Below are 27,004 nucleotides of genomic sequence, written 5' to 3' on the forward strand. Positions count from 1 at the left end.
GCGATGGTAACTTTCCGCAGCTGGCCTTTTTCTTCCTTCCTTCTCTCTCTCCACCCGCCACGGTAGTCTAGTGGTTATGGTGCTGGACTGCTGACCCGAAGGTCGCGGGATCGAATCCCGGCCGCATTTTCGATGGAGGCGAAAATGCTTGATGCCCGTGTACTTAGATTTAGGTGCACGTTGAAGAACCCCAGGTGGCCGAAATTTCCTGAGCCCCTCCACTACGGCGTCCCTCATAATCGTATCGTGGTTTTTTGGACGTTAAACCCCATCAATTATTATTCTCTCTCTCTCCAGGTTGTAGAAAAAAAGAGTGGATTTTATATCATTACGTTGCGCTGCGTTTTCATTCTACTTTTTTTTTTCTTAGCGCGTGGTTCAGCCTGAATACCTGGTATGTACCGACTGGCTTCGTTATTGCGCGCGCGGAGTCGGGTAGCACTTACCAACGATGAATATTCACGAAACGAGAAGTGGAAAAAAAATAAGTGTACAAAGCTTGGACTTCTCCCTCTCTGCTGCAACCTCTTACATCCGTTTTGCGCATCGTTCGACGTTGATAAACCGACAGCATCTGCCGGTGGTTCCGCGTTTATGTATTGCGCCATGTGGTTTTGGCACGTTGCGGCGAAGTCGCGAGACGAGAGACTTCTTGCTTGAAAAACCGCCGCACAAGCCGATCATATTTTTGATATGATCGTCTTGTGCTAATATGAGAGAGAAAGACAAAAGCGACTACTTGACAATTCGCGCTGACCGTTTCGAGCTACCGCTCCCCTCATTGTCTGATCAATAATTGACGGGCGACATATTTACCGCTGCGTTTGGGCTCGCATTCACGTACTGCGAAACACCGTTGTTCGTACGTACCTCTGAATAAGTTTATGTGTGCCTAGTGCTGCTAATAGAAGCACCGCCACCATTTCCTCCGAATCGATTGGGCCAGCCTGACTGTCGGGAAAGCGCGAGGCGGGTCAATTTGTTCTCACTGCACTGTTTCTGTTCTTTAATTGGCTTTCTTTTCTTTATTGGCTTTCCGTCCGTCTTTGCCCAATTCTTGCTTCTTCTTACATTCGAGCTATTTTTCGTTTCTTCCCCGTTTCCTTTCTTTTAGTCTAGGGCTTCTCGCAATCGGCGAAGCACCGACCGTGTGACGTCAATGTCTGGGGCGTACTGGCGTTTTCCACGTATTCACCGGTCTCGCCGATTGTTGGCAGCGCCCAGGATAGTCGGTCTCGTGCTTCGTTAGCGTAATAATACGTCCCACTGCTTCGCGGAACTGGGAAAGGGGTACCGCTAAACGGATTGCAGGCTTATTTTTGTACCGTTCGAGGAAGGCTCGTCGCCACCTTATTGCGACGCCTAACAGGTCGTCGAGAGCTAATCGCTTTTCTGTTTTCTTCTTGTTGTTGTTTTTTTTTTTCTTCACAAGTCTGTCTTCTACGGCTGCATTGGGCTAGATATTGCACTAATCACTGCATCAGCAGAGCGCGACCCGCAGTGATAGCTTAGCGGCCGAGGCGTTGTGCTGCTAAAGTCGAGGACGCGGTTTCGATTCTCGGCCGACGCGGCTGCATTTCGATGGGGGTGAAAATGCAAAGAACACCCGTGTTCTTACACTTAGGCGCACGTTAAAGAACTTCAGGTTTTCATATTAATCGAGAGTCTCTCGCTATCTCATTGTGCATTGCCCGTAGAATGTCACTTGCACAAGCTCAACTCTGTTGCGGAGCGGCTGACATACTCCCGGATAACGTTTACGCCAATTTGGTGGCTTCCTTACAATAGCGACCAATACGGCACTCAGGGTCCGGGCGTGAACGTGCCCGCCGAAACTGATACCATGCTCCGTGCGCTTTCCCGAAACATTGAGGGTGTTGCGATCGGCGAGCCATCCTTTGCCGCGGGGCGCCGGGACGGAAAAAGGCAGCCGCTTCACTGTGCGGCGATAAGGAAGAGCGCGAAGACACCCCGCTGATTCTCATGCGCCAGGAGGTGCATGGTTTCAATTTGCTCGAGACAGCACCATTGTCGCACAACACCATTGTCGCCGGTGCCGGAGCGGAAATACGACACATGGCGCCTTTGTGCCCCAGGAAAGGCCGCGACACCGAGTTTCCGCCGAAGACGGACCTCGGACCACCGCGCTGTGCGTCTCCGGCTGGTAGGTCGTCTACGCTCAAATCAGCGCCAGCTGCCCAGACGCATACCAGTGGATTTGCCGGGCCTGCAGCCGCCGTTCGGCCGCATGGGTGGTCGCCTCGAGTAGCGACATGAGGGACTCATCACAACCCGCATGCTGGCGGCAGGCTTCCCCCGACGCGACATCGTTGTGAGAACAATGCGCGTGTTCGGGTTGTGTGTGCGTGGGCTGGGGGCGGTGCCAGCAAAGTGACCTGCAGGATTCGCCGCCCGATTGGATGGAAACGTCTTCCCCTGTTTCCCCAGGTCTGGAATCTAGGGACCGCTAAGGGGTTAAAAGACGCGAGCAAATGCATGCGAAGGACTTTCCGGAACAAGTTGTCTATATGTAAAAAATGTAAATAAACCTCTTATACGCTTCTTCTGCTCCTCAGTCCGGTTCCCTCCTTCAGCAGCTCTTCTTGAGGACGAGGTTTGCGACCGCCTGCCTGGACGCGTGGAAACCAGCGCAATTGCGGGAGAGCCTCCCTCTCTACGAACTTCCAACAAGGGTGACAGAAGCTTTTGCATGTTTTGAGATATAGTTAATTTTAGCAAGTCAAAAACAAAATTTTCAAGCATGACTCGAGCTGGAGAGATCGAGACTGAGGGTAAGGGCGCCTCGTTTCGTGGGTGGAGCTCAGGTTGTCACCAAGTATAGTAGCGTAGCAGTGCCCCTTGCGGGTCCTAGCAGTGTCTGGGCGAGGCAGGTGCTCTTAGGTGTAGGTGCACTGCTCTGCGCAATCGCGTTTAGTTTAGTTGCTCCCGGAGACAAAACTTGGGAGCCGTGCCACGGTCGTTGAGAAAGCGCTGCCCGGCGACAAATGATGAGCCCTTGTGAGGAGGCGGTCGGCACCTATACTGACGCGTGTTCGAGTCCTGCGCAATACTGCCCTGCTGCACACAGATCCCTGTTATAGATAGACGCAGGTACAGTTGCGGACTGTCGCAAGCGACCGGCAGCGTGTGCTGTGCGCGTGAGCCAGTCGGCAGTCACGGGGGAAGGCTTTTTCGGAGATTTAGCGCGGGTGGTCGCCGTCATCAGACCACATGTCTTTCTTTCTTTCTTTCTTTCTTTCTTTCTTTCTTTCTTTCTTTCTTTCTTTCTTTCTTTCTTTCTTTCTTTCTTTCTTTCTTTCTTTCTTTCTTTCTTTCTTTCTTTCTTTCTTTCTTTTATGATACAGTACGCTTCATCATTCGTGTACTCTATAAAAAAGAAATGCTATAGCCACGGTCGTATTTCCTCATTGTTAGCGATTTCCGCGTATTTCCGTTAACTAGATAACTTAGTAAGCGTTGTTGCCTTTCCGAGTTGGTTACTAAGCAAGTGAATTTCACTGGTTGCGAGCCGGTGGATATACGTAGAGTTACTGTATGTGCTACCTTTAGGTAGCAGAGTTGCGCACCTGTCTTCCAACGCCGCTAGCAACCACTCATTGCGGAGAAGCTGCCGCATGGGCCAATTTTTTTATTTCTCGACGCCGCCGCTGCAGCGAACTGAATTAACACTAGCCATCGACAGCCAATGTTTATCGCCGGTCTTCGACACGCCAGACAGGTTAATCGGCGACACAGTAGGCATGTCGCCTGCAAAAACGAAGTGCGACTTTACCGCATAGCTGTGGTTGCTAGCCGGACCTATGCGCTACTCTGCTACCTAAAGGTAGCCTATACAGTGACTCTAGATATACGTGTTCGTTACGACAGCCTGGTGGCGTTTTGTGCTTCCATTTGTTAGCGATCTTTAACTTTTCCTTCTTTGCGCACTTTCTTATGTCACTCTCTCTCTCTCTCTTTCTCTCTCTCTCTCTCGTTCTCATAAACCTTTCACTGATCGCTTTTCCTCGACTATTCCCGTATCAGGCACCCACGTAAATGCTATACACATTTATGCAGTGCCTGCGGCCACTTCTTACCACTTGCTAGACCGTGGCGCCTGTGACGCAATACTTATGAAAGTTTGTCGTGCTCGCCATACGTTCTTATTCTTAACTCTTCTTGCATGTATCTTCGTGCGCGCGGTCTTGTTTCCTGTACGCTCCGGGCATGAGCGGAAGGTCGCGGAGCGGAAGCAAAACAAAAATCGAAGGTGAACAGCTCTGGCGCTATACTTAATAACGCGACTTCATCAGTACAATCGCGATTTCGTATAAGCACCCACATTCGGTTCCGCAAGTGCCTGTTGCCCTCGGGCGCTCCGACAGGCGAGCAGTTTGGATAGCTTGCGAGGCTTCAAGCAAGGCGGCTGTTGGCATTCATGTTACGCTCGTTTGCGCCAACACGTTTGCAGCGAAACGCAAGACGGGTGTGTACTTCCACGATGCGACCGACGTCTCGCAGTCTATTGTGTTCGTCTCCGTCTGCTCATCTGAAAGACGAGACGCTCATATCTTTATCTTTATTTTTTTATTTATTTCCTGATCGGGAGGAGGACGCCGCAGGCAGGCATCGCGGACGATCATTCGAAGATTTCCTGTCCCGCCTCTGGTGTCAGCTTTCTTTCTACTCCTATCGCAATTCTTATATACCGTGACAACATTTAGAAGCCCGAGATTGCCGTCGCGCCTCGTCTTATTGCATGTCTTTCCCGTTCCGTCGTCATTGTTTCGTCGTTGGTTCGGCCAGTTGGTAAGCCGTGCGTTTACATCTTTATCGAGTAACAGGACATGCAGTACTCGTTTATGTTCTATTCCGTGCTCAATAAAGCTACGCCTTCATCCTCAGTTTCACACCTCATCATAACACAACGCAAAACTCTTGTCCCCAACTCTCTCGTGTGCTCACTCGCGTAGACATGCTAGAAAAAGTTCGATATCGCTTTTAACTCTTTCTTTGGCTGAGCGATTGGATTGAGGTGTCTAGAAACATCGATTACCGAACCAGCGACTAGCCGACTAGCTTGCGCATGCCCATCCCTTGAATGTCGGCTGAACGTAACTTGTTGAGCGTGTTCGGTCCCTTTTCCGCCTCCCCTTTCTTTTCATTTTTTTTTTCATCTTTATCATTATCATCTTTCCCTCCCCCCCTTTTCTTTTTCATCTTTCCTTTTCGCATTTTCGATCGAGGCGAAAATGCTTGAGGTTTATGTACTTATATTTAGGTGCACGTTAAAGAACACCAGGCGGTCGAAATTTTCGGAGCCCTGCGCTACGGCGTCCCTCATAATCATATCGTGGTTTTGGGACGTTAAACCCCAACATTTATTTATTATCATTATCATCTTTCCTTTTCTCAAACGTGGGTAGCCAACCTGACGTGGCCTTGGCTCTTTCCCAGCCTTTATTCTCTCTCCTTTTCGTTCTTCGTAACATCAAGAGGCTCTACCTCAGTTTCGTTGCACGGTTTTCTTCCTTTGAGGGAGGAAGCCCGCCCGATGCTTTTCTTGTATATGCGACTTCACTGCGCGCAGTACATGTAGTAGTAGTAGTACTATACTACTACTTATTCCACTACTACAGCACGCGCATGCCAGATGTCCAAACTTTTCTGCTGGCAGGGAGAGCACGTTTTATACCAACTTGTCTGGCCTCGTTCCAAGCGTTGCGTGTCCGCAGCTATAGTGTTATGCCCGTTTCTTGCACGCGCTCTGTGAATAAGCGTCTATTCCTTTTCGAAGCCGCACGACTGTGCATGGTATATGCATGCGTGTCGAATCCTCGAAATGTGTGGGACGGAAGCCCCGTGTTGCGTACTGTTTGTTACGTTCTGTGGACTGTTTTCTAAAACAAGTCGGCAGCACGGGTGATTTGTCACGATTTCTTGAACGCTTTTCTTACTTCGAACGCAAGTGTTTCGGTAGAAAAAAAAAAAAATGGGAGCGTTTTTGTGAGCTTGTTGAACGTTCCGACTGGTGACGTGAGCTGTAGATGTATAGACGCCTCCAACGTAACATGCAGAAGAAATCGAATATGAATTCCGCCATATGTAATAATAATAATAATAATAATAATAATAATAATAATAATAATAATAATAATAATAATAATAATAATAATAGTCAGCAGTCAAGCACTGCATATGCGTATCTCTCTGGCAGCTCGAAGTCACTCCCTCTCCGCCCTTCTGTTTCGCACATGGCGGGCCCCCCCCCCCCCCCCCCCCCCCCCCTTCATGCTAAAGTGTTCCGAAGCTCCCATGTTCCGGATAAGCCTAGGATGTGGCGTTGTTCAGTTGAAGTTGAGCAGACCGTGAAGGTAATGCGCGAGAAAAACTAGGGCCTCAGCGTAGTTAATTCTCCGTTTATGAATCATTCAAGATATGCATACTGCGTTACATAACCGGTGACGGTACATAGGCTTGAGGGTGCCAGAATTTGCATTGGTATCCTCGGATATTACGCGTATAGTTACACCAAGCAGCTACTATAGAAGCTAACTAAAAATAACGAGCAAAAAAACACGAGAAAAAAAATGACAGCGCGGTAACAAGAAATTCTTCAAAGCAGAGTTAACACTTTCGCACGCGCGCCCACTTGTTTCACGCTAATAACCGCCGAGGAAACGCCGAGCCAGTTTTTCCGAAGAGTGATGTGCTCTCCTGTCAAGTCTGATTTAGTGTATCTTTTGGGCTTCCCCTTGCGAGACCGGTCATACGCTGTTCAGCACCGGAACCGACGAGGCCGGACAATTTCACTGCGTCTCTTTTCTTCTCCGTTGGCCGGGACTCATTTGTCTTGTCTCGCACTGTTGTCGGAGCGTGTGGTTGCGGTTCGTGATTTATTCGGCGACCACGTTGCGACCGGCCGCTGCTCTGTCGGGAGTCGGGACAAATGGCACACTGCAGCCTCCTCGGCCGGTGCACGCGCGGGGATTAGTCGAGGGGCCGCGGGAGGTTTTTTGGGTGCAGCGTGGCGTGCAGCCTTTGCGCCACAACCACCACCGCCGCCGCCGAGGTTGCGTTTCACTACGAGAGGAAGAGGAGGAGGAGGTGTTCTTTTACGCAGTGCTCTTATGAAAGTTGTCGGCGCTGCAACTACTGCTGGGTCGGTTGGGCCTTGGTACAACTACTGACGTAGCAGTCAGGGACGTAGCCAGAAATGCTAAAGTTTCTAGTGACCTTAAGAAATGCCACGCATAGCCGTAAGGGGTGAGAAAAGGAGAGGTGAGAGGGTAAAAAGCCTAGCCAATCCAGGACCTCGGTGCTCGCCAGCTCTGCGCGACTATAGCGCGACTTATAGCAAGCTGCGCTAATTTTCAGGGGGGGGGGGGAGGTTTCAACCTCCCTCTATGTATGTTCGTGCGTGTTTTTAGATGTCTGAGTGTATATGTACTCTTGAAAAATTCAAATAGAAAAATTTCGAGGGGTGGGGAATTCAACCCCCCCCCCGCCCACCCCGGCTACTCCTGTGGTAGCTGTAGCGGCTCCAGCTTGCGACAGCCATCTTAGACGTTCCACCTTACATTGTTCCTATTTTATTGTTTTACGTGTCTGTTTGCCATACTTGACCAAATCTCAATTCTTTCAATGATACAGATATCTATCTCTCTTCAGCATAAATTGAAACGTCGTGTCAATTTCGTGGAGATGGTTCGGTGAATTAAACATACGTTGATGGTGGAAGGTATAAAACGTTGTGTTCCGCTGCTTGGTGCGGTCACAGGTTCAACTCACAAAAATGAGTCGTGTTCAAACAAAGCTTAGTAGAACAAGAACCCTGCCTAGTTGTCATCTTCTCTCTCTCTCTCTCTCTCTCTAACCCTTTGGTACCTTCGCGCAACGCCTTTGGCGACATGTCCCGATTGGTATTTGGGTTGCGAAGCAGCGCCGCCACTAATCCGTATAATCGCTCCGGTATACCATCTGAATCCCGCTCCCAACAGTGCACCGGTGCTCGATCATCCTTTTGCAAAACCCGCGGCGGCTACCTTTCTTCGGTAGCGCCGTGCTGTCAGCGTTGAAAGCGTCGCTTTATCATCATTCTCGCGGTAGCGACGGTCGAGTTATTATACACTGTTTCATCCTGGCCGCCCATTCAGCGACCACCCAACGACGAACCATACGGCGCATACGGGCCGCCGTATCCCATTGAAATTAAATGTCGCCTCCATCCGATCCACCGGTATATGCGAAGCCGGTTTGCGTTATACGGGCCGATTTATATCCTTAGTTGCTAGATGGTAAGTTGAGCGAGTTGGCTGAAGTTCATTTTTGATGCAACAGCGCGTAACTAAACGAAGGACGAAAAGAAAAGGAGTGCACAGGATGTGAGCTGTGCTGTGCTTCGTTGCGCTTTGGATATAGGTTCTCAGCTGGAAGTCCTGCGCGTGGTCCGTACTGCTCAGTCTTCCGGTTTTTCCAGATCTCTCTCGCGCGGGCGTTCGGTCCTGGCTATTTCTTATCGGAACCACGGCCTCCCTGCGTGTGCTACGCAACACGGGAGCGCGTGGCCTATGGAGCTCAGTGATTGAGCACGGCTTCGACTTGTCGCTATTTCCAATAACTAGATGATGTTTTCTTGTTTAGGATCATCCCTAAATGAGAGAACAGCGTTTAGTCGGGGAAATAAGGGCTAAGGGAAGTCACGGGTGATCTTGGGGCTCGTGAGGCCACGCGCTCCCGTGTTCCAAGTCATATTGAACGTGACAGTACCTGCGTTGCCGTGCTTCGAGCGCGCGTATCGAGCGTACGGCAGCGCGCCAACTTCCGCGTGTGCCTGCCGTCGCGATCTCTTCTAAGCGGGCCCTCCGCGCGTGTTTGTGTGACGGGGTGCGCGCGCGCGCGCCTCGTGTCTCGTCAAGGCTCAAGACATCAGCTGGGAGGATGCGATCATCCCTGGCAGCAGGCGCCCGGAGAGCGCGCGCGCGCGTGGTTACCTCGTTGTTTCGGCAGCGAGGAGGCGAGTGAGCTCGTCCCGCTGACCCACAAAGTGGGAGAAAGCCCCTTGACCCACATTTCCCACTCCGTCTCTGGGTCACAGATTTTGTTGCACGCCCGCAAGCGGCACCCTTCTCGCCCCGTGGAGCGGCCCCGCCGCCAACCCTTCCTTGCCTTACCTGCGCCGTGCCTCGCGGGGCTGCTGCTTCTTACGTAGGTTGTATACGCAATCTTTTATTCGCGGGGCGTTCTGGCGCGTCTTTCTTTTTTTTTTTTTTTGCGGTTTGCTGCTGCCCCCCCACCTCCCCCCTTGCAACCGCCACAACGTGCGGCGGAGCGTTTAGTTTGCTCGGTTCCTTCGCGTCCTGCTGGCTCGGAAGGCCGCGGGCTCGCTCCGGTGGCGGCTGCTTGTTGCACGCGCTGCGCTGTCGAGCCAATCCCTGCCGCTGCCTACGACGACCCTGTCTCCTTCCTGCGGGTTCTCGCGCGCCTACGTGCGTGCCTCGCCGCGGTGCCCGCTTGATGGAGCGCTCAGGCAGTGACGGCACACGCCCGCCGTACGACGACCACCACCACCGGCCGTCGCGCAGGATGTATACGTACAAAATAACACGCCGCTATGCGCCTTGGCAGTGCACCTCCTCCTTCTCGTCGCAGCTAGGAGATACCGGACAACGAAATAAATAATGCTTCTTGGGCTCGCTACCGTGGGTTTCGCTGAAATATGCGACCGCCCGCGTGTGAGAGATGGCGTGGGACTTGGCAGGGCGTTTGTTAAAGCTCGCCAGGCGCGTTCCTTGCTGTCCCGTCCTAGCGGGGAGTCCCCCCCCCCCCTCCCCTCCCCCCTCTTATCCGGCCAGGATCCTGCACTGCAAGCAGGCAAGCTGGCCTGTGGCAAATGTGGGTCACACTACACTGTGCCAGGGGACTTCCTGGTGAAAACTTCCTATGGGGGCCTTACGCTGTTGAAAACACCAGCCGAGTTGTTCCATAAGAATTACGTAATACTGCTGATAAAACTGACATCGTTATCAGCATTTTTTAATTTATGATATCCTTGGAAGTTCTCACACTGTCCCCCCCCCCTTTATTTTTGTTTTATTGCATGTCTTTCAAACTGATAAAAAGTACAATATGGGAGCACTGTGCCTTTCTTGTGTACACACGACTCAATTGTGGCACTCACAGTTCTATAGCAATAACCTGGTAATGTACTCATCCGCAGCAGTGTCACTGGGCTTTGTAGTAGAGCAACTCATTTGCATTGAATGCACTTGATAATGATTCTCACTATGCGCTTCCAAAAGTTCTGGCTCGAATATGTCAAACTGTTTGTGCTGGCCTAGCACTGACCTTGTGTGCCTCTTTGTTCTGCTCATTGTGCAGGTCGGTCACAGACCCACGAGATGGCAAGCGAGTGGCCCTCAAAAAGATGCCCAACGTTTTCCAGAACCTGGTCTCCAGCAAAAGGGTCTATCGTGAGATCAAGATGCTCTGCTTCTTCAAGCATGAAAATGTAAGTCCTCGATAATTGGCCTCTAGGGAGAGAAGTGGTGTGTGTGGTATATGTGCAGTAGTGAGCTATAAGGTGGGATTGCAGCACACACATCCTCGATTTTATTGGCATTCTGAACATAATTAGAATGCTTTTGTGAGCGGCTCTGCAGTTAGTCATCTGCTTGGCCAATGGAAGAAGTAAAAATAACATGCCAACTTTTCCTGTGTGTGTATAGAGTAGTGTGTTGGGATGAGGTGACTATGAACACCTGGACTTGCTCATGCTGCCCTAAGCAGCCAAGTGTGGGCATTTGCGCCTCCAACTCTTGCTATCTAATTTTTTTTTTTTTTTTTGTAAAGTGTTTGAACACCAGTGCAAGCATGTGAAAAGGCCGTGAGTTGTATGCACATTTTTTTTATGGTGTACTTGAACACATTGCAAAGCTGTAGATATCAGTGCAAACATGAGTGCTTGTGGTTTCAGGTGTGCATGTGTGAAGGAGACACGACTGAATGTCAAAAGTATGGCACACATAGTTGCAAGGAACAGTAGTAGTGGATATGTGCTTAGTGCCATAAATTCGTACACTTGCTCATCATTTATCTCAAGCCTTAATAGGAAGGTTCTGAATATGTAATTGGGCTACATGTATATTTTTATAAAACACTGCCAAATGTAATAGAATTTCCTAAAAACGTGGCGTACATTGTTTCGAGTAGTCCGAGTCTTGTGTTTTTTTCTTATGAGAATTTTTTTCACCTTGCAGGTCTTGTCGGCACTGGATATCCTACAACCTCCACACCTAGATTTCTTTCAAGAAATGTATCCTTTTTCTATTTGTCTTGCTTTTATGACTCTCTTGATCGCGTAACAACCATTGGTGAGTGATGTGGCATTGCTGTCAAGTTCAGGGTGGATTAGTGCAGTTCAATATGTGTGATGTTGAATGACTCATAGCAAATGTTTGGCAGTAATGGAGTGCATCTGTTGAATGCTTAGATGCATCCTCCTCACTGCATAGGATTCACACAATTGCAGGAGTCATTAAAATGATCGAATATTGGACAAGTTAAGAATGATTCATGTTGCTTGAATGGCAGATAAGCAAACAGGGACACTAGAAGAAAATGTCTGTCGCCCCTTTCGTTAGTTCTGGTGTTTCTGTTTCGGCAGGAATCTGTTCGTTATAGTGACAGTGGCCATGACAAAATAAATGTGCTTACGCTCATCTGCCATATTTCACTGCCCACGAAATCTTCCTTGACCGCAGCTGCACAGATACGTCACAACAGAACTGATGCAAAGTGATCTGCACAAAATCATAGTTTCTCCACAGCCACTCACTTCGGATCACCTGAAAGTTTTTCTTTACCAGATATTGAGAGGTGAGAGAGCATCCCTGTCTACTACTCCTTCGTATTGTCCACATGACGGTATGTTTTGTGGCAGTGGCTTATCAATTCGTTCATTCTGCAGGCCTCAAGTATTTACACTCCTCAAGGATTCTTCACAGGGACATCAAGCCTGGCAACCTCCTGGTTAACAGTAATTGTGTTCTTAAGGTAAGCCTGTTGTGTCTTGAGATTTTCTTTTTTCACCTTTATTTAAGTAACAGTGCTAGGAGGGGTGTCAGTTAAGCACGAGCGTGTATGTTTCTGTGCTTGCATAACCACGGCAAGAAACGATAATGAACAAATTGAAAACATAAGCATTGTGATCAGCTGGCTTGTTTTTGAATTGCTTTCATTGCTGAAGTATTTTCTTTCTAGCTACAGTAGTACATTTGGTCAGAAAAAAAGGTAGTGCTCAGAGCAACCTCAGACGTACGTGTGTTGGGCTTGATAAATTTTAGCATGTGTTTAAGAAAAAATTACATTTCTGTGCTGGGTTTGTTTTTTGTTGTGCAGTCCCTTCACAAACCATTATTTACTTGGTATATGGATGTCTAGCTTACAACACCCTTTTGCTGTGAGAGATTTGTTACTTTTATAGTTGCTTCTTTGTCAGCAAAAGGAAGTTTAAAATGACCAATAGTTCTTGTTTGGACTTAAAATGGAGCAGAGTCAGAGGCTACCACAAGTCAAGTTTTGTGTGCTGATTTCCTGCCATAAATCTTGCCTCCTTGCCTTATCATGCAGATCTGCGACTTTGGGCTGGCTCGTCTGGAGGAGCGGGATGAACAGCGGCACATGACGCAAGAAGTTGTGACTCAGTACTATCGGGCCCCGGAGCTCCTCATGGGAGCTCGTCACTATGGTTCGGCCGTCGACATCTGGTCAGTAGGCTGCATCTTTGCCGAGCTGCTGGGACGACGCATCCTGTTTCAAGCACAGACTCCCATCCAGCAGGTGAGCACCAGCGTGTGGTTGCTGTCTCACTAGCCACTGCTGCTGCTGCTGTAGGTGTTAAAGCTGCATTACTGCCACGACAAGTGAATACAAAGCATAGTCAGGCCATGTTATCCTGTTCCCCTTTCGAAGCCATTAGCAACCGGATTTCACAACTTTTGTCACTTTCAGAGACTTTTTAAAAGCTTATTTTCTGAAACGCTGAATGCATCATTACATCAACATCGAACCTCAGCCTTGCATTAAGAGGTGGCATAAATAGAGAAAATGGCAATTGGGGCTGCGCAACCCCTCCACGATTCAGAGTGCCAGTAGCCTTGAAAGTCAGCTATGCAGTACTACTGCCTGCTTTGGGTCAGGATTTTGCATGGATAAGAGTGCCACACTTCAGCAAATAGCTCCCAAGGGGTCATCACTAGTAGGGTATGTAATGGTACCACATTTTCTCATGGTCTGCAGTATTCAGGTTCTGCATTTTTACGTTATCCTCACCCATGGACGCTGTGTTGTTCTCTATAAAGCAATGTATTGAGGGACACCTTGGACCACACTCACTATCTGACTCTGGTGCTTTTAAGGCCCCTAAAGCAGTCCCTGTCAGTGGCTCACAGTGTTACCATGTGCTTGTGTGCAGCTGGAGCTGATCACTGAGCTGCTGGGCACTCCCCTGCTGGAGGACATGAAGCACGGTTGTGAGGGCGCCCGTGCCCACCTTCTACGACGTCCCACCAAGCCGCCCTCCCTGGCGGCCCTGTACACCCTCTCGCCACAGGCAACGCACGAGGCAGTCCACCTGCTCTGCCAGATGCTTGTCTTCAACCCTGTACGTGCATCTTCTTTCTCTCGTATTGAATGAGGAGGCACCCAGGGATGGAACACGCGATTGTAAGGTGACCTACTATGGCAGCTCAATAGCTACGTTATTATGCTGGTCGGTCGAGGGTTCGATCCTGGCCATGGCAGCCACATTCTTATGTGGGTGGAATGGAAGAAAGTTGGTGTACCATAAGGGCCACTATGGCATGCCTCAGTGGGATCGCGGTTTTGGCACATAATGCCCCATAATCAAACTTTGTAGGTTGCACAGTCAGTTCCTTGAAGAAGTGCAAGCTTTCTCCAGTGGCCTGATCAATTCTTTCTGCTATGAAAAACAGTAATGTAGTATAGTCAACACTGTCCGTTAGTGTCCCACTTATCTAGACACTAGAATGTCGACTTGTTCTTTCGTGTGTTGCTCTTCGCGGCATACCAAGTTAGCGACATTGTGGATGCCACTAACAACATTGGTAGCGAAAACTTATGATGCCTTGTCCAAACCACGATGGGCCACAAATTGGCACCACCGACTCTAGTGTCTGAGTCTCTCCAACGCTGTTTTTTTTTTCTTAAACTGTGGCATTGTCTTGGGATGTCATTTGTTGGTCACTTTTCTGTCACAGCTGCGGACATGAACTCTTATAGTTTGTGACGTTTCTTCGTTTTGCTACATTCGTGAAACTGTGAGGCCAGTGTGATTACAAGTGAATGATGCTATCGCTCTCTGTTGGTCTGACGCACCCACCGACTTACAGCGGTGCCTGTCTATGTTACCGCCATCGAATTAGGGCACACATGCACTCAGCGAAGTGGTTATTCCTAGTTAGTCTTTTAAAATTCTCTGCTGGTCACTACACCACATGACAATCTGTATATGGGCAAGCTACAGCTGTGCGACAACCACTCTGACGCAGGACAAGCGCATCAGCTGTGCGGATGCCCTGTCGCACCCTTACCTGGAGGAAGGGCGGCTGCGATACCACTCCTGCATGTGCCGCTGCTGCCAGAGCACACCGGCGGGTCGCTGCTATGTGGCTGACTTTGAGCCGGTCGCACCACACGCCTTTGACGACTCCTTCGAGACGGAACTTCTCTCCGTGCACCAAGTGAAAGGTGAGTGGGTTGTGGTTATGGCTATGGTTGTTATTGCAGCAGGTGTGGCTTGAACAGACTTTAGTAGCTGTTGTATATTATTAAATTGGAAGAAAGAGGTGTGGACGTTCACTATACATCACCCTAGTCACCTGTGTCAAAATTTTGAAATTGTAATAACCTGCCTTTGTTCTTAGTATTCAGTGACGCTGTATAAAGCTGAATTTAGAAGCAGAGATGTCAGTATTTCTTAGTCTGGTAATGATTGCATTTCCATCAGGCTACAGAGAGCACCAGAGCTGCTAAAAACAGACAGCACACCTTTCACTGAGAACCTTAGAAGTTTGGCTAAATTAGTCATCTGTGATGGACTACAAACTGTGGGTGCAAAGACATCGCACAATAAGGAGTTGTCACATATCACAATGTTTAATATACTTTTGTGTAGTGTCCTTGCTTGCACTATTCTTGGTCAACCCAGCATTGTATACCCACCCTCCTAATCAGTTTCATGTATGCATAGCACAAGAGTCCTGCATGCAGTCGTAGCTGAAAGCTTGTATCATTTTGTGTGACTACAACTTTCTTAGTAAAACATCTTGACTATGTTACTCGCAAATGCCCCGACAAGGTAGCGATGCTGAATACAGCCATTCAGATCATTAACTTCAAAATGGTTTTACGTCTAGTCACTACTATGCGTGGTAAGGTTGTGCTTATGGCAAATACAAGCTGAAAAGTAACACTTGCTTTTCACTCTTCATGCAGAAAAACTGCACAAGTTCATTCTGGAAAGGTGTGCCACGTCAAACCGGGTCCCACTCTGCATCAACCCTCTTTCGACTGCTTTCAAGAGCTTTGCTAGGTAAGAAGTGCTGCTATTGAAGATGCTGCCAAACCGGGCTGGTGGTACAGTAAAATCTCGTTAATTCGACCCCCGTTAATTCGGAATTTCGGTTAATTCGGACGCGGCATCTGGTCCCGTCCAAAATGTGCATTGTTCTATGGCTGAGAACTCTCATTAATTCGGACAGATTCGACCGCGCTTCGGTTAATTCGAACTCCCGACCGAGGTCGGGTCGAGACGGGGAAGCAGCAGCGGATACCGCCACGGCCACGGTTCGGATATAATTCGGATTCGCAGCCGAAATCGACGGCGCATCTGAACAACTTCGAGATCGGATCATGGCCTCCGAGATTTAAAACGAGGTAACAAGATCAGATTATGGCCTCCGAGATTTAAAATGAGGTAACGAGATCGGATTATGGCCTCCGAGATTTAAAACGACCTTTGCATCTCTGAGGCACATACACAATGAAAGGCAGTGCATCGCTACTGTCATCAGCAACAGGCAACATGGCGACGGTCCGTCCGCGCATGGAGTCCGCGTTATCAACGCGATCAGCCACGAGTGGTGGATGATAAGAATAGCATAGAATATGGCATAAGGCATCGTTCCGCGATAGCACCCCTGGTGTTCCGCAACGTGCGCGGTGAAGCGTTGTGCAGGCCTGGCGTTCCGGACTTTCCGCACGCCTTTCTACGTACGAGCCGTGCAACATTTTCAACACTGACGAGACAGCGCTGTTCTTTAAGGCTCTGCCTGACAAGATGATCGTGTTTAAGGGGGACCCGTGCGTCGGCGGGAAACGGAGTAAAGAGCGGGTGACGGTTCTTCTGGCTACGAACATGACCGGCACAGAGTAGCTGCCGCTGCTGGTGATAGGAAAGGCTGCGAAGCCAAGATGTTTTAAGAACATTAAGCAGCTGCCTGTCGACTACCGCTTCAATAGAAAGGCTTGGATGACGGCCGAAATATTTCAAGCCTGGCTGCGTCAGCTAGACCGCCGCTTTGCGGCACAGTGTGCGCGGACAGCCACCTTCAGGAACTTAGCAAAATTGCGATTTCCTTGCACGTTGCCTCCGCGAAGCAAACCGCGATCACCGACTTCTTTAAGAAATAAAGGTCTGGTGGTGGCGGAAACATTTTTCTAGTGTTTTGGTCGTACTCGCGATAATTCGAACCCTCGGTTAATTCGGACATTCTCTCTGGTCCCGTGAAGTCCGAATTAACGGGGCTTTACTGTATCACTGCTGGCACACAACATTGAGAAATCCCTTCTTATGGGTCACTGTGTCTTGCCATTGCATCCCAGCCTATCACTTTACGTCATTGTGTGCAGCAGTTTACAATGTTGCTTTTGCACTGACATGCTTGCTCAATGCCTTGCATCGTGCTCCTCCTACCTTTGCTGTAGGTAATCACTGGTGCGCTTTTCCTGCTGATGAGTTGTCTCATTCTGTAGTGCAGTAATTGCATCTACTGCACTGTATAAATGTCCACGTTATAGACTGGGTGGTTAATGAAGGTTGAGTAGTTAAAGCATGCTTGAGAACAGTAAAAGAACTGGGTGGCATGGTGAAATGAGAAAACTTGCGGTTGTGAGATGCGGTCAGCCAGTGCAAGACATCAGATCACTGGGTGGGGCTTTCTTCCTGCATCGGATGGGTAAACTGTGGCTACAGTCGAACCCGCATATATCAAACCCACATACGCTCATGCCTCATTATAACGAAGTCTCATCCGACACGAAAATAACTTCGTTATTTTCACAACACTGTATCTATGACAAAACTATTCATTTACTTCGTTATAACCGATAATTCTTTGTTATATATCGAGGTTTGAGTTTATACCGAATTATTGTGTATATTGAACAGTCTTAAAACCCCCTTGAATATATTTTCGACATGTAAAATATTTTATATGGCAAATTAGCTACATATAGAACTCTTTTGTTATCCCCTTCAGATTTGATATATATTCATGTTTGTCTGTAATTTTGATAAGGATACTGCGTGAAATCTGCTGCAGAGGGAGTAGCACCGAAGGAGTGTTGTATTGCCAATTCCACTGTCGTAGTTTGCTTCGGTCTTTAGTGAGTGCGTCAAGCTTGACAGCTGGTGTCTTTACTGGCGCAGTTCGACGGTGGCACACCCTTCGGAGCTGCCTCCGTCGCCCCACCAGTGGGAGTGACACGGGCGTCCTCCCCTGCACCACCCGTGACCCTTGCTGTTGCCAGCCTCGGGGGCCCAAAGGCTGCAGCAGCTGCCGCAGCTTCACCGACGCATCGTTCACCACTGCGATCACCACTGTCACCACCATCACTGCCCGTCGACAATGGCGGCACTGCTCCCTCCTCGGGCCCCCCAGTGGCAGCAGCACCACTGCTGAGCCAACTCGGCTGCTGCCCGACACTTTCGGCACCAGTGCGAGATCGGCTGCTGTCGACTGTCTCTCTTTCACACACACGCACACGGGATTAGTGTTGACGGGGAGGCCTCTCGGCTTTTAAGGGCGCGAGTCGAGGTGACGGGAGCGTTTTCTTTTATTTGGGGTCGTCTGTCTATCGAGCGACTCAGTGCTCCGAAAGAAGCTTGCAGCTGTCTTGCGATGGCCGCGAGTGCATCCAGCCTTGAGAAAGGTACAAAGAAGGGCTCTGCGGAAGGAGCCAATGTCAAGGCTGGAACGGGGAGTCGCTTTTACTTTTTGCTTTTCTCTGTGACACCCGACGGAAGGAGGAAAACGCAATTTTCTTCTCTTTCCTTTTTAAAGCTTCACATTTGTATTTTATTGCCGTACGCTCTTCTCTTTTTCCTTTCCTCCATTTTCGTTCAGGGTGCTCACCTAATTGCAGGATTCCCAACTTTTTTTTTTTTCTTTTTGTAGTCCTGCTCCGCTTTACCTGGATTTCTTAAGGAGGCTTTTGTGTGGCCTGGGTTCGTGTAACTGAAGAAGATATGTGTTCGTGGCATCAGGATGGAGAGACGCAGGAGTTCAGACCATCTGGCTCTCGGTATTCGGTTCGGTGAAGTTTGTCGGGGGACCATCGCGCGAATGCGAGAGGTTTTTGGGACGAATTTTCACGCGACGCAATGCCTGGCCATGTGTCGCTTGCCCCGAGCAAGTGTAGTCAACCCGTGACGGCAGACATTTCGTCAGCACTCCAAGCCTCCTTCCTACCCAAGGTGTTCTTGTCTTGGGGACTTAGTAAAAAGCATGCCGATACTCTTCTCACCCACTTCATTTTCCTTCCTGTGTGACATCCTCTTGCTTTCCCAACGTCCTTATCGTAGAGGGGTTAGCACGGCTTCTTTTCGTGTCCCCATGTGAGCGTGGAGCGTCTGTGAGTCACGGTTGTCTGTGCATCACGTGTGGGGAGCACTTAGCGTTTAAAAAAAAAAGGTGTGCATGGGTATGTGTGTGTGTTTGCACGCCATGTTTGTGTACTTGTTTGACGCGAGAAACTTGCCATGGGGGTCTCTAAATAAACAAAAAAAAGTACAGTGTGGGGAGAGCTGTTGTAATGTCTTACTGTGATAACTGACTGTCATTTCCCTTCTCTGTGTATTTTTTGCACGCTTTCACCCTCTGTAAAGGCCCAATTCGGTAGTACCTTTGGCAACACACCCCTTGACCGGCCTAACCACTGAAATATGTGGTCAAAGTGGCATTGTAAAGCAAACCTGAAATTTGTTTGCGACGATTAAGTACTCTCACTTTTGCTGCTTTGATATACTCGGAGGACGGTGACAATTTTTAACATTGGTGTAAACCTTCTGCTGTTGGCACTCGCCAAATGCAATGCAGTATGATCTTTAGTTTGTTCACTCAAAGCATTCGGAAGTCCGAGCCGATCGAAATTGAATGATCTCTATGTTCACAGCATTCGAGGTAGCTGTGCCGTGGTATTGACAACTGCCCCGCATCACATTTTGCCAGTTTAAGTTTTCAGGTCGCTAGAGCCCAGGGGTGTGGTGCGCTTCTTTGGAAACTCTCGCGCATCTCGGCTTGTAATGCGTAGCCGAATGCGCAGCTCCTTCCTTCACGTTCTCGTCCCCACTGTGCATTTCGTACGCGAAAGGAACGGCCTGTGTGTGCGCTGGAAAAAAAAAAAATGTCTCTTCGGACCAAAGCATGTACATACGTCATTACCATTCACACTCACTCATCCATGTACATTATATTTTGTACTCCTCATAGCTAGCTAGAAGCAGATACAAAGACAAAAAGAAAAGGGAGAGAACTGTGTGTGGTAATCACAAACACTCAGAGTTCTCTCTCTCTCTCTCTCTCGCAGAAAAGTTGTATTCTTTAATTGCCTGCTGTCCGAGAAATCTCTCCGGTCTTGTTCCCTTTATTTTTTCCTTGATTTGGCTAGTTCGTGGCATGCTTTCCCGTTCTTCTGTATGGCTGAATCCAAGTAGAAGAGTTGGTACCTTATTTACTCGAATCTAGGCGTACACTCTAGATTCAAAACAAGAGGTAGTCCTTTTGCGTAACAACAATACGATATGCTCAAGCACAATAGCGCGTGCCAACAAATTGGTTATCTCTATCTTAGCTGATGTGCTGACAAGCTAAGCTGCTCCCCTCCCCCCGAAAAAATTCCTGGCTACTATACTGGTTTGATGTCTCACATAGCAGTAGCAGTAAAAACTCAATTTAAGGTTTCTGGGCTAGTGGGTGGGGTCTGCAGTCAAGGCCTGCACTGGCCTTTGGGGCTCTGTAGACGTCGTATGCATCTAATAAACCTCGTATTTGAATACTAGCCGACTTTTGTAGATCGGGTAAATACGGTATCGACAGCTGCTCTGACATCGTTCACTCGTGCGGTTCACATTAAGGAGCACTTCTGCTGAGAGCATTTTCTTTTAAGCTGTAGAGTGCAGGTTTTCAAATGGCACGACCACATTGTGTTTTGCTCTTTTCTGTGTTTTGCATATTCATTCTCTCGCCCACCACCACCAGTCTTATTTTGTTGTTGTGTTTATTGCATGCGGTACATCGGGTAGCTACTGTGGCTCAGGTTTCGCGTTTGTGCGTTCAGCTTTTGAGCGCATGTAAACGGCGAATCGTTGCCATGTTTCGTTTTTTTTTTCCTTACGTTCCCATTATTGCTTGTCCTGGTGTGTTCATTAATTACCCAGAATGTCCTCCACTTAGTGTGTTTGCCGATGTTGATATGACTGCCGTGATTGGTACTGTTGTTAACAAAACATCCTTCCCCCTTTCCGATTATGTCATTCATGTGATGATGAAACATACACCTTTTTTTAGTATGATCTCAGTATGTTGCACTTTACTTCGCTTTTTTTTTTCTTTTTGCCCTCCCCCCCCATTACGGTAGTGACGCTATTACATAGGTGGTTGATTTCTTTTTTTGTTCGTTTTTAATTGAAGTGTGTGCCGTGTATTCACAGAAAAAAAATATGGGTTGTCGTCACTCCATGTATGTTTCATACCATTGTAATTCATGTTCTGTAAGTGTTACCCCCCCCACATAGGAACTTTTTGTACACTTGCAAGCCATTGTATGCAGCAGCATTGTACATAGCGAGGTTAACAGCTACTATCACAGCCTTGTCGACTTACTGCAGGACAGTTTTCGTTTCCCTCTCTCTCTCTCTCTCTCTCTCTACCCCCTCCTCCTCCTTCGCTAATTACCTGTTGTTTTGACCTAGGCTTTGGCTTATCTTTCTTCCCTCTCCACTTTCTCACTCCCACTGCTGACATATATCTGCACATTTTTTTCCGTAATTTCTACATGCCTGTTCTTTTTGCGGGTTCATCCCCATACAACTCGCACACGCCTGCGGGCTAGATCCTGCGTAGTACCTAGGCATGCCATTTGTTTTTGTTTTTTATCCTGTCTGCAAACAATCTGATAAAGTGTCGCTTATCCTTCAATGTGGCCCATGTACATACACGGTGAAATATATACCACTGCATTAAGTGTCAAAGAATTTCTTCTTTTAAAAAAATCTGAGTCTTTCTCATTAGCTAGCGGTGGCAAAAGTATGCAAGAAGCACCTCGGTGCGCACGAAGTATTTGTAGTGGCAACGTGTAGTTGATGCGTGTAGCTGTTCATAAATGCAGTTTTGTGAGTCAGTGACCTTTGCAACCCTCTCCTTAATTTAGCCCTCCTGTTCTGGCACTAACCCCGCACACACTCTTTAGCTATTGACGTGCCAAAGAACAAGTGCTTCTCGCGGTATTGTTTTTTTTTTTTACTTTACTAACACTTTGGCAGCGCCAACATAATTGCAGCCAGATCTCTGGACCTCCACGTTTTTTTTTTTTTTTTTTTAAAGGTTGTCTTGGCGCAGACAGATGTGTGGGTCAATTTCCTGCCATGTACTATAATATAACTTATTTGTGTTTTTCGTGTTCCCCGGGTACTTTTTTTCCCCTCCTCCTAGTTTGTGAGGGCTTATGGGCTTCGAATTCAGAGGAAACTCCTAACATTATGCGAGAAACTAGTCGTAAAGACTTGTGCGTCTTACACTACCTTTGGCTTAACCGTTTTTGTATGGATGTGACTGGCTGGACCTTTTCTAAATGGAGAAATGAAAAAAAAAAAAAGCTAAACAATAGTGGCTAAAATGAAATTGTGGTTTCTGTATCGTAGGATTGCTTGAGGTGTAGACCGGACGCGTTCAGCAGATATTCGTTTTCCTTGTTGTGCATTAAGGTCTGAAGAACACATGGTGAAGTTCTTGGGAGGCAGCAGTTCCAGTAAAAGCAGCTGCTTAGGATTCGTTAGATGTTTGTGCAAATGCTTCTGGTAACAGTCAAGATCCTAGTACTAGTAGATTGTAAAGGTGTCCTTGCAGCCACGATTCGGAGAGAACGCTTCGCGGATCAGCAACGACTAGAGGTTAAACATCGCTTTTCCTGAATCCTAGGTGCAAGATTGGGTCCAGTTAATGGTGCTGAGAACAGTGTAGTTATTCATGTAGCACATTAGATTGAAAATGAAAGAAAAAGTAAGCTTTCAGGTGCTAATCAATTGTTAGAACAAAACCACGAAACATTTGACAGCGTACAGGCTGCACAGAAGGGCTGTGCTGTACATAATCATCTAGCCTCCCATTCTGTCCATATGAAGGTAGAGAAGCAGTTTGGAACAAAGCTTGCACTTACATTTCTCACATAGGCCCCCCTGATCTGTGCATCCTTCTTGAGCTGTTCTGATAGAGGTGTTCAGCTAGATGTTCAGTGTGGATGTTCAGCTAGCTGTGGGTGCAGTTGTTCCTGAAGTCACCATGTTTGTGTTCAGCGGGCATATGTAGTGTTGAAATCTACACCCTTCTTAACTAGTACAGGCACAAGAAGAGGGAGGTGCTCTTTTTTTTTTTTTTTTTAACCATTTCTTCCTGTTTGCAAACGCATCCCACTTTCTACAGAGGTCTGTGCGAAGCAGCTAGGAACAAACTAAGATGTGATAGGGGGAAAAAAATATACTGGATCCTCTAGTTTAATAGAAACAGTTTTATTAAAAGCTATTCTGTGGTGTATGTTTGCACTTCAACTGAAGGTAATGAATGGTTCACAAGTTTAATGTGAACCCTATTACACGATGCTGGATTTCGGTTAACTGCATACCGCTTTGTTCCTCTTGGGCTTAAAGACTGCGATTGGGATGCGCATTTGAAATGACAAAATTGCGAGATTTAGTAGACAGCACACATCACGGTAACTCGCCCTTAAAGTCTTCATCTACCTCTTCAAGTAAACGAGACATTAACGACAGCTTTGCTGTATCTGCCCCAAGAGATGCGTAGAGAGTCTGTTTCAATTAAGATGACTCTGTATATGTGGTCCACCATTACAAGCTTAGGGTTTGCACTTCTCGCTTAGTGCAGGTTTTTACACGGCTTTTCCCGTAGATTCAGGAAACGACGGACGCACTTCGTGGTCCGCTGTCGTTGCCGAGGCACAATTCCGTTTAGCACAAGAGGTGCGTGGGCTGGCGAGGCGAGAGCGCCGCGTTGGCAAGTAGCCTCGTGTACTCTCAGGTAGAGAGCACCACATGGCGAGATGAAGGATTGCCGTTCGTTTGGGAGGAATCTCCTACATCTGAAGGGTGTTTCCACTGCCGAATGTTTAGAATGTTTAGACTGCTGCCATCTAAAAACCTCGGGCATGACAATCTCGGCCTTCTACCGTCGGCACCTCCCCCTTTAAACATTTAGTGTTGTTTTCCTGCTCGTATGTGTCGGAAGTAATGTTTGCACATTTTCTCTGGTTACTCTGGCCAGCCAGCCTCCCTCCCGCACTTAACATTCTTTTAATTTCTTACATTTAAGGTAAGGCAATAGCTTTTGCACCCCCCCCCCTTCTTTGTTTAGTGATGCTCCTTCATGGTACTCTTAAATACACGGACTAGTGCTATTACTACTATACTATTTTACCGTGTTTGCATATTTCACTTGTAATGTATGTGATGAAAGCAGGTTCACTTTGCTGTTTTGCCACTCTGTAATGTTTGTAATCTTGCCACTATTGACTTGGCAAATGTGGTGTTACACTCTACTGTGCCGCTCCCTTCACGCCTTTCTTCCCGCTGTAGATAAGAATCTGTGCGTGTTTGACAAAAAAAATGTAGTCAGTGAAGGTCGTGATTGTTTTGTCACGCTGTATCTCCGTAGTGGGCGCTTGCAGCCGAGAAATGGTGCAAGGAAACATTCAAAGTTGAGGCTGTGACGAAATGTGCTACTTTGTAAGTAGCAGGTGGCATTGCTTCTAGCGCACGCCTTTCGGGAAGAAGAAGAGAAAAAAGTCTGTCTGCTTGCTGTAGTTGGAAATCATGCATTTCATTCTGAGGAGTCTTGTTCCAGAGCCGTCACACTCTACGGTACTGAAACACCTTTATCTACCACATTTGGAGCTCTACTACAAAAGTAGTAGAGTTTTTGTGAAACCTATTGTGAAATGGGCAAGTTCCAAGCAGTTGCTTTATTCCTGCAGACACCTTGCTATCTTTCACATCATTCGTAAGACTGCCTAAGCATACAACGTAACACCTTGGAGCATTGCCTCGCAACAGACAAGGATATTGCGGCTTTATTGGCTACCTGGATAGAATTGATACTTGTCTCAAAATAATGCCACCGAGGTGTGCATTCACTTTCAATCTGTCAGTCGCATCCCACTCGCTCCACTTCAGCTATTTGGAGCGTGCAGGAAGCAATACCTACGACAGTGACAGTTCCTGAGCACGACTCCTACTTGTCGTTGGTTCACCACTTCCTGTAAATGAACTTGCTGTAATTTTTGTAATCGTAGCCCTTGAGGAGGTTGTAACCACAGAAGGTGCTGGTGTTTTTTTAAGATAAGAATGCTGCTATTAATGAAATGTGCAGCCATGTTGCATCAGACTGGACAAAGATGTCAAAGTGGTCCACTGATTACAGAGAATTGACCATTAGTGCTTTCACCGGCACGTAATTACAGCAGAAGCTTCAGATGACATAAAGATTCCTTCAACATGCTTAGTTTGAACATGCGAAATGACTTCAAGCGGCCTTGTGTAGCAGGCACACAGATTAAAAAAGCGCACAACTTAGGAAGGAAAAGAAAAAAAATTTGGCTCCTAAAATTCGCTTTTACCGTACAAGTTTTGCTTGGACAATGAGAATGCACTTTCAGCGGAGAAACTTCGTTTAAAGCATTGAGTGTACTACGGGCTGTTGTTCTGAAACCGAGATGCTGCTCGAAAGCATTGAAAAAATGAACTGGTGGCATTGTGCCTCGTGCATTTAGAAAACTATGGAAATTTTTATTTAGATATTAAAAAACAAGCTTTGGTGGTGTCTCATAGCACCCTTTTCAAATTAAGTTGGCAGATTCGTGTAACACTTCTGCTGGGGTAATTAACCGCTGCTATCATTCAAACAAGGACAAAACTCCAACTGTGTCTGGCTGTGGCAATCTTTGTTGCTTGACAATTTGCTGGTAATGTTGGCCAGTTTGCAAAGTAATGGTGTGTGTGCCGCATTCATCGTCAAAAGCAGCAGCATTTGTACGGCTTTGGCCCGAGTCTTCTCGAGAGAAACGAGAGTTCCATGAATATGCATGGTGCTTGCACATCTCACAAGCAGCATGTCACGCCCGTTGAGTATTGTTTGTCGAGAGCAGAGCCTTTGTAAAACGTCACCCGTAGCTTATGTGCGCATGTGCTCTTCGTTGGCGTACCATTTTATTTTTCCTCGTGGGTGTGTGTGTGTTTTTTGTACACGACTACTAACAACTGCTGTTCATCACCACAACTACTACTGTACTATTACTACTACTACTGTTTGCACACTGCTTAGGTGGAATGCTCTCCAAATGTGTATTAGTCAGCACACTTTTATGAATTGGGTGGAGTTTGGTGTTGTGCCTTCCAGGGAAGAATATTTCCATCTTCCTCACAAGTCTCTTGTAGGTCTTTTTCAGAATGTGCTGTGTACTCGTCCTGTCGTGGTCTCTCTCTTTCTTTTTGTCCTCTGTTGTGAGTGTTCTTAAATACAGATTCACAGTGCTCATTGGTGGAAACTATGAATAGAGTTTTGTTTTGGTTTGTTTACCGGCTGTCTCTTGTCTGCTTTTTGCCCTCCTGCCACACTAACACACAACATGAACACACAAAAGAAAAGAAAAACAAGCTGCAGCAATTTAATAGGACTTTTATGGGCGCCTAGTTGGTGCATACTGAGAAAAATTACTTGGTGCAATACAAACACTGCACACAAGGGACAAGCGCTCGTCCCTAGTGTACCTGCCTTGTGTGCAGTGTTTGTATCGCGCTAAGTAATTGTTGTCTGCAGCAATTTGTATGGGATTAACACTACACACAGTTGAAACTCTTGGTGTGGTCGGAAGCATGCCTTAGATGAAGAGACCCGGAAAGAGTGTTCCGTTTAAGAGGAGCTCCGTTTACCGAGAGAGGAACAAGGGTGCAGAATCCAAGCATGAAACCAATCATATTAGGGGCAGTTCCGTTTAAGATGCATTCATTTACTGAGAGTATAATGTATATCTTATAACACATTTCCATTTTATCTGTAATCATTAAATCAGAATCTTACTGTAGTAAGTTAGCTCCTGTACTCGACGACAAACTATACAACCTACACAAAAAGTACTGTGCCTCTACATTTGATAACAAAATTACTGAGAGGCTGATATTGAACGTTTACATCTTCCATAATGTTATGGTGCAAAGCTTGGCCATCACATTTGTACGGATTGAGTACCAGTGCATACACCATTGAATTCTTGGATCGTCGACTGCAGGCTCTGTTCCAGTTCCGTAGAGGCTGCCAAAGTTAGAGGCATCCTCTAAACGTAAAATTTAGACTGGGGCCCGTGTCCACGTCCAAAGGCCAGAAGAAGGGTGTAGAGATGCCAGCACATGAGCAGATCG

At 47.5% G+C, this 27,004-nt stretch overlaps 1 protein-coding gene across 2 annotated transcripts in view; it reads left to right on the forward strand.

Annotated features, from left to right (window-relative positions):
- LOC119390241 (serine/threonine-protein kinase NLK) overlaps window positions 1-26,164 on the forward strand; it is an 87,268-nt gene extending 61,104 nt beyond the window's left edge. For both annotated transcript variants that reach the window (XM_049414704.1, XM_037657813.2), the window contains exons 2-10: window positions 10,381-10,510; window positions 11,259-11,314; window positions 11,771-11,877; window positions 11,969-12,054; window positions 12,631-12,840; window positions 13,475-13,663; window positions 14,571-14,769; window positions 15,517-15,613; window positions 17,732-26,164. In XM_049414704.1, the coding sequence (XP_049270661.1) occupies window positions 10,381-10,510; window positions 11,259-11,314; window positions 11,771-11,877; window positions 11,969-12,054; window positions 12,631-12,840; window positions 13,475-13,663; window positions 14,571-14,769; window positions 15,517-15,613; window positions 17,732-17,786 (1,129 nt within the window). In that variant the 3' untranslated portion in view covers window positions 17,787-26,164. The remainder of the gene's footprint in view (window positions 1-10,380; window positions 10,511-11,258; window positions 11,315-11,770; window positions 11,878-11,968; window positions 12,055-12,630; window positions 12,841-13,474; window positions 13,664-14,570; window positions 14,770-15,516; window positions 15,614-17,731) is intronic.
- The last annotated feature ends 840 nt before the right edge of the window (window positions 26,165-27,004 follow it).

Source organism: Rhipicephalus sanguineus, chromosome 4 (genome assembly GCF_013339695.2).
Source record: "Rhipicephalus sanguineus isolate Rsan-2018 chromosome 4, BIME_Rsan_1.4, whole genome shotgun sequence".
Lineage (NCBI taxonomy): Eukaryota > Metazoa > Arthropoda > Arachnida > Ixodida > Ixodidae > Rhipicephalus > Rhipicephalus sanguineus.